This window comes from Cynara cardunculus, assembly GCF_001531365.2.
Source record: "Cynara cardunculus var. scolymus isolate 2C chromosome LG 16, CcrdV1, whole genome shotgun sequence".
Taxonomy (NCBI): Eukaryota; Viridiplantae; Streptophyta; class Magnoliopsida; order Asterales; family Asteraceae; genus Cynara; species Cynara cardunculus.
The window spans coordinates 2,662,157-2,670,189 of NC_037543.1; the positions used below are offsets into that span (position 1 = coordinate 2,662,157).

The following is an 8,033-nucleotide window of genomic DNA, read 5'->3' on the forward strand; positions in this document are numbered from 1 at the left end:
TAGTACAATTTATTAGACTTTATGTTTGAATTCGTGTAACAAACTGTAGATAAACATAATCAAATACATGATAAATATCTCATTTTTAAATATATATTTTTTGAAATATAATTAGATTATCATTGAGTTTTAACATAATACTTAATGATTATCTTTATAAAAAATTATATTATTAAATTAAAAATAAATTACTTTGTTATTAAATCTAAATTAAATTATAATAAAAAAAATTGAATTAAAAAAATTATACCAAAAATAAAGATAACTTTTAAATAGTTAATTTGATACCAATATCGATATATATATATATATATATTTCAAATTTTTATGATATTTTCAAGTTTATATTTTAATGAAAATATTTCAAGTTTATATTTTATTGAAAATAAAAACATTGTCGATTTCTCAAAACCACATAAAACAATATTATATCGACATAGACAGGATAAAATGAAATATTGCAATCGAGAGGAAAATGCATAATAACGTACAAAAAAGTGATAAAAAGGAGATTGATGGTACGGGCCAACGGCTATCATGAAAAACGAACAACAATGGGAGAGTGAGAGATAGCAATGACGTTCGTTGCAAAGGGATAGAATGGTGTAGGATCTAAAAGCAGTAAAATTGATTTTGTTTTTCTTTTTTACTTTACAACTTTCTACTCGGTTGCAAGCAGGGACGGACCTATAGTGGTGTGCCACCGTACTATTCCTCTGTCGAAGGGTTACAAAATTTAGGTTTGTAAAACGTACAACCGTATTAATTTCTTGTGTGCTATCGTATGTATTTTGAAACTACAATGAGAACAAGTTTTATCTGGTATAGTTGGTTTGCAAGACTTTTATTCCACCTAGATCCAAGTTCGAATCATGTTAATGTCCTTTTCTTAGTCCAATGGTGTCACCATTTGACCATTTGAAAAAATTATGTATATATGTTTCTTATAGTCAAACGATGTTACCATTTGAAAAAATTTCTCTATATTTTTTTTATAGTCAAATGGTGCCATTGTTTGAAAAAAATTATGGGTTCATATATGGACCTGGTTGAAGGTACACTTTATGAATTAAAACAATATAGGTATTTCAATGACTTATTTTTATTAAAAAAAAATTAAGAACTTAATTATTCAAAATGAAAAAGTTTATTGTGTTTTTTCGATACTTTTCTTTAATATTATTATATATAATCTATACTATATTATAGAACATTTGGCAAAAATTCTTAAAAACCATTTTTATGCATAAGGTATTATATATTGATGCATATTATTTAAAATTCAAGATTACAAGTAAATTATGCATAAGTATAACTTATTAAAGCTCGACATTTGAATTCGTATAACTAACTGCAGTTAAACATAATCAAATAAAGGATAAACATCTTATTTTAAAATATAAAAAATCTAAAATATAATTAAGATAATTATCGAGTTCTAACAAAATAATTATTTATTATTTTTATAAAGAAAGTTATATTATTAAACCAAATATAAATTACTTCGTTATTGTACTTAAATTAAATTATAATTAAAAAATTATACAAAAAATAAGGAATTTTAAATGGTTAATTTAATACTAATGTCGATATATTTTTGTTAAATTTTTATTATATCTTCAAATTTATATTTTATTCGAAAATAAAAACATAATCGATTTCTCAAAATCACATAAGACCGTTTATAACATCAACTGAGATAAAAAATAAAACAAAATATTAAAATCATTATATATCTTGATGCATTTTGCGAATAACCTTAGTAATTTTAACCAAATATTAAAAAAAAATCATATAAAATAGCGTGTGATAGATTGGTTGTCGGATATTTCATCATCATCAAGATTCATAATAACGTACACAAATACAAAAGGCTAACAGTGAAAACCTAACACAGATCCGTCGTCAATGGCGACGGCGACTTTACAATCGGCATTGACTTCCACGTGATGCGTAAAGAAATGCAACAACCTGACCCGACCCGCCATCTCCATTCTCGTTTCGATCTCCAAACTGGGTCCCACCTGCAACCCCTCCGCCGGACGGTTAATCACCGATGATACCGGAAAAGATTCCACGGCAAAAGTAGCAGCCATGTACTCCGTCCGACGACCTTCGATCTTGCCGGAGGGAACGAACATGAACCCAACCTGATCGCCGCAGTAGAGGAGCTTTAGGGAGCTGTCGTAGTGTGTGAAGACACCGCGGTTGGGGTTGTTGACGGCGACGTATTGGGATATGGTGAAGCTGACGGTGGTGTTGGTGACGGAGAACGACGGAAGTTGGACGGCGGTGACGGCGATGTTGGGGTTTTTGGGTTTGAACAAAGTGAAGAAGATGATGAGGATGATAATGGCGATGAAGATTAGAAAGACGGTGGCTACGATGCATGAAGCTAGATTAGTCCGGCCAGACGGCGGCGCCGGTGGCTTTTTCCGTCCTTCTCCCATGATGAGAGTGAGACAGTGTCCACTGAGAGTTATCTTTTTGAAATCATGCTTCAGTTTCAACGTGTATGTTGGAGAATGTGTGAATACATATAAATCTGCATATATAAACACATTAATTTGATACAACTTATTCATATTTTTTACGTGTATTACGTTCAATTAATTTTCTCAATTTACATATATATATATGTTCACAGTTACTAAACATATATACGAATGAGTTATATATAGATGGAGAATAGATTGAAAATATGTATATATGAATAGCGTATGTGGTAATGTAATTGTCTAATGTATATATTAATATAAACTCAACAATCATATTAAATCCAAGAAATAAAAKGATATCGGGTTCATCAGGTTGGATTGGATTCAAATAATAGTAACCCAATATCAACCCAATACCTACGGTTTGAAAATTTTAGAACTCGATTAGATATCGGGTTGCTTCGGGTTGAGTTGTTTCGCATTGGATTGAGTTGGGTTGATCGGGTTGGTTGGATTTTTGAGCATCCCAGACCACCACAGGTTACTGTTTTGTTCCTTAATTGTAGTGTAAAAAATGATAAGGTCATGAAATGTGCCCATAACCGGTCCTTGGCCGGTCCCGGTTCCGGTCCTCCGACGGTCCCGGGCTGGTTTGGCCATCATTACTTGTGAAATAAGTTGAACTGGTTTACGGAAGCCTACTGGGACGTATATAGTTTCTCCCCTAGTTATTTCATACGTGAAAGGTTTAAAACTATATCTCATATAAAAAAATAGTCATAAACGTTTCGTATATAAAAAAAACGCACCGTATATATAGCTTTACACATGTTTGATAAATAAATAACATATAGATTTATAAATTTATAATAAGGTGACATTTGTTTTTTAATAGGTGTTGAAGTCTGAAGTATGATTTCCACTTCTGATTTACAAGAGTTGGTCCTGAAGTCTGAAATCTAGATCAATAATATTGTCTGTTTTTACGTCTGAAATTTGAATCGGTTAAACTAGTGTAAAAAATATACAAGACGAATAGTTTTTTTTTTTATAACAGAAATATAAAAGATAAATAGTTTTTGCTAACAAATCTCTTCCAACCCCCAAAATATGAATTATTTGATAGAGGGAAGATTAAGATTAAGAGGTATTAAGAGATACGTTTACTACTAAAAATTTCAAAAGACATTTAAAGTCTTTAAGTTCTTATTTTAAAAATAAAACAAACACTCTTAATACCCAAATGTCCGAACAAATCAGACTTCAAAGATATTATAAAGTAATTTTGAAAAAACAAAGAGTGAAATACTTTTTGAGTGGGAATGGAAGATAGAGGAACAAGTTATTGTACAATTTTACTGTAGTGAAAAGGAAAACAGAGGATAAAAGTGGGCCAATCGGAGCTCGGTTTACGAGGCGGAGGAGGGCGGAGCTTTTGGATGCTAGTGGAGGCTGCGGTGGTCAGACTGGTGGTGGGGGTGGGGGTGGGGAATCTTTTTTTTTTTTTTAGATTTTCAAGTTTAAAACTTGATTTTTGAGGTTAAAGTTTAGAATTTTGGACAAAATTCATGAAAATCAAATGTCAAATAGCTTCCGGGTCGTTTATCAAATGTTTACATGGACAAACATTTATTAAGTTATATTATCTTATCGGATGTATATAGTAAGGATCAAAAATCTTATCTGTTATGAGGGAATGCAAGGACTGAGGAGTCTTACCCGGTAAGTGAAGACGATAACTCTTACCACGGTTAACACTTACCCGGTAAATTGTTGAATATGATACTGTTTATAGGGCGCTCGGGGCATTCGGCGTTACACTTATCATGTCCACCTCCTTAGCCGTTAGATTAATCCGGAACGAAAAACGGTATTTTCAACCAATCGGGTCCCGCCAAATTCGATATATTCGTTCGGTTTTACGCTTTTTGCATCCAACAAAACCAGAATCAAAGAAACCATCTTGAGAAATTTGAATTCACAAGTGTTCTTAAAAACAACGATTATGTAGTATAAAACCCCAATTCAGCAATGCGATCTAAAAAACACAAATGCTGATCATACTTTTATTCGTATCGTTATAAACTTCCGTCGACCATACATCTCAGACGGAGTTTCAAACCAAATACTTCATAAAAACAACCAGAAAACCGACACATACATACATATATTATACCTATACGAGCCGTAAAGAGATGTTATCGAGCTCGGAATCCATGATCTTGGAGACGGTTTCAAGAAACACAGCCTCGCTCATTCCAGGGAGCAGGGAATCGTAGGCTTTCTGAACCATTCTTTCGATCACGGATTCTTTGTTTAATGTTTCTCTGCACATAATGCTACCAATGGCGAAGGGAGAGAGGCCTTTCGATGCGCCTTTTTTCAGAAGCATGGTGGAGATACGCAGTGTGAGTGCACACTCTGAGGAGAGGTCCCAACCGAACGAGCTCAAGAGGTCTATGTCTTTCTCTGCGTCTAACAAGTTTATATAGTCGAGAGATTCTTGCGAGTAGCGTTCACGTGCTTGTGGCCAATAGAGCCAATCAAAGGTGCAATCTTTGAACTGAAAAGAGATCAAAAAATGCCGGTTAGAATGTTATCATAAGTGCGAGAATTGTGAAAGCTCATTTGATTATTCTCCAAAAGAGCTCTTAATATATATATATATATAGGTCAGGTTCAAATGACACAATTCTCTCATACCCTAGAGTGGTAAGCTGCTCTGATACCATGTAAGAATATATAGAACCCTGTTAGATTACTCTCCAAAAGAGTCGAATGGGGGCTCCGGCATATACAAAGATCAAGTCTATCTACTCCAACAGAATGAAGATAATAAATACAGTGGTGAGTTCTTACATTCTCAGGCAAGCAGTATCCATGATCGATAGGGATGAGCACAATCCGACCCCCTTCTCGGCTCATCAAGATATTCCCGGCATGCCGATCAGCATTTGCCGTTCGTATATCAAACACCGTTATCTTATGAACCTCCTCCACCGGAAAATCCCTTGGACCCATATCTTCACAACTTCCATAGTTTTTAACAAACATCTGCAAAGATCCAACCTTTATGTTCTCTGGTCCACCATCATAGCCATGTGGATGGTTAAACTCCGAGTTCAAGCACTTAGCCATGATGGTAGGAGGTACACCGGCAAAACCCGTCTCCGGCTCACCATCAATTGACCGCGGTCCAGTCCGTGGATGGTCCAGGATGTAAGCTGCAACCTCCCTCAATGCACCTTCGCCTACTTTAGTCCCTCTCTTTAGTCCTTCACCATCCGTGGATGGAGGAAGTCCACGAGGGTTATTAACAGCCATTGGTTCTTCATCTATCGGCTTGAAAACCGCAACATATTTGTTTCCCGATGGGTGTTGCATAAAGTACGCTCCTCCGGTGCCCTCAGATGATCTAATCGGGTTTTTCCATTTCTTCAATCCTTCGGTTGCAGAGGCTAGCATACTCCATATGGCGGGCGAAAATTTCAGATTCGGGTTGATGATAACAGGCTGCAATGGGAAACCAACATTCGGTGATTTCTTGTGAATTCCTTCTTCATTCACATGTGAATCAACATAGATTTCAAGATCCCTTTTGGCCGGCTTAGAGCAGATTTGTGCGGGTTTTTGAACAACCAAATGAACAATCGCATCACGATTCTTGCAGATATCATCAATAAGCCTCTGATCATCAAGTTTCTCACCATTGCACAAGATTTCTTGATCCTCAACGTTGATGAACGCGAACCCTTTTGCTTGTTCTGCTATCTTTTGTTTCAAATACCCAACGTTTCTAAACCTGTCAACCTGAAATTCGAATTCTTTCCTGAAAGCAGATTCAACTGTGACCACTAGAAAGTTAGAAACCCTAAGGATCAAATGGAGGACATCCCCACTTGAAACACCATAGTCTTTAACAAGAGAATTATTTCTTGATAATTCTTTTCCCTCAAAAACCAGCTTCTGTTTCTTCACTAAAAATCCTTTACAAGTTTGAATCCGAAGTTTAACTGACGCAATCGAATCGGACTCCAAAATGCACATGGGAATCACGGAACCAGCTACAGTTAGGTATATGACGATGGATTCGCTCCGGTTGTGAATATAACCAGATTCTATGTGAAAAGGACTCAAAGCAACATCAACAGCCGACATTTTATCAATTTGATCCACAAAAATCTTATAAATCTCTAAAGAACTCTCCCTTCTTCTTCGTCTTCTTCACTACTTTTGTTACAACATATTTTGACATAAATCAGAACTCAAAGTGGAGACGATCAATGATCAAATCTCCAAATCAAAACACCCAAAATGTGTCACACTTACAACAACAACAAGAAGAAGCCCTAATGAATTGAAAAAGTTTCAACAGAACATATGATTGATTACTTTGTTCAGAAACAGAAACACAAAAACGACCAAAACCCTAATGCCCTTTCAACAGAAAGACCCCCCCAAAGAGCCTCGTATCAAGGGGCATTTTCTTCAAATCACTCGAAAAGAAGAGATTCAGCTCTGAATCTTCAAATAAACTCACCAATATCGCTTCAAATAGCAATCAATTACGAAAAAAGGGCAAACAGATCGGGGACACAATGGGGAACAATCGAGAAATGGATCATGTACGTGTTCCTGTAGGAGGAAACTTTTTTCGATTAATTGCGTGGATCCTTACCTGACTGGGAAGAACCAAAAGCCAAGTTGAAGAAATTGATGAGCTCTATATCGATGGATTGAAGATGAACAGAGACGGATTCTTGTAAGGAAACGATTACCAAAAAACAGAAATTGCATCTGAGTTGGTATTGATTAGTTTTTAGGGTTCAAAGTAGTCCGATAGATTCGTCGGATTTATGAATTCAGGGAAAATGTCGATCGATGGTGGAGTGGGAGAGCGGAATTATAGCCGTTGAGTTCGGGTTTTGTCTTGACCCGAATCAGGAATGATGAATGCTTTGTATCAACGGCCTTTTTCAGCTTTTAATTTTAAATTTAATAAATAAAAATGCCAATTTAATTATACGATATATTTTAAATATAAACCACGTAATTGTTACACATCAAATCAATCATTTGATATATATATATATATGTGGATTATTATGTAACATTTTATATTTGTACAACCAATACAACTCAATATTAACCGTTCATTTAATTTGATGAATATGTGATTTTATAAAAGTTTTCATTGTTTTCTAATATAAAGTATTTGATCATAATTAATGAATCCTAGTAATCTTCCATAAATATTCAAATAATAATAAATGAACTCTCATCATTTCCACAAATATCTCAATTAATTGGGTTACATTAATGGAAATGATGAGAGTTCATTTATCATTATTTAAATATTTATGAAAGATTAATAGGGTTCATTAATTATGATCAAATATTTTATATTAGAAAACAATCAAAACTTTTATGAAATCAATATTCATCAAATTAAATGGACGGTTGAGATTGAGTTGTATTGGTTGTACAAATGTAAATGGTTGCATAATAGCTCACCTCTCTCTCTATATATAGAGGAGCGTTCAAATAAAAACCACTCAATTTGTAAAAACCGTGAAAACTTTATTCAACCAATCA

The 8,033-nt window shown here is 34.5% G+C and overlaps 2 protein-coding genes across 2 annotated transcripts; both read right to left on the reverse strand.

Moving 5' to 3' along the window:
* Window positions 1-1,824: 1,824 nt before the first annotated feature.
* Window positions 1,825-2,493, reverse strand: LOC112499677. Its single transcript, XM_025102998.1, has one exon. The coding sequence runs from the start codon at window positions 2,448-2,450 to the stop codon at window positions 1,875-1,877; it is 576 nt and encodes a 191-aa protein (XP_024958766.1). The 5' UTR covers window positions 2,451-2,493; the 3' UTR covers window positions 1,825-1,874.
* A 1,969-nt stretch (window positions 2,494-4,462) lies between these two features.
* LOC112529811 (phosphatidylinositol 4-kinase gamma 3-like) lies at window positions 4,463-6,596 on the reverse strand. Its single transcript, XM_025141219.1, has 2 exons — window positions 5,298-6,596; window positions 4,463-5,001 (listed from the first exon to the last, which is right to left on the reverse strand). The coding sequence occupies exons 1-2, from the start codon at window positions 6,594-6,596 to the stop codon at window positions 4,615-4,617; spliced, it is 1,686 nt and encodes a 561-aa protein (XP_024996987.1). The 3' UTR covers window positions 4,463-4,614.
* Between the last annotated feature and the right edge of the window lie 1,437 nt (window positions 6,597-8,033).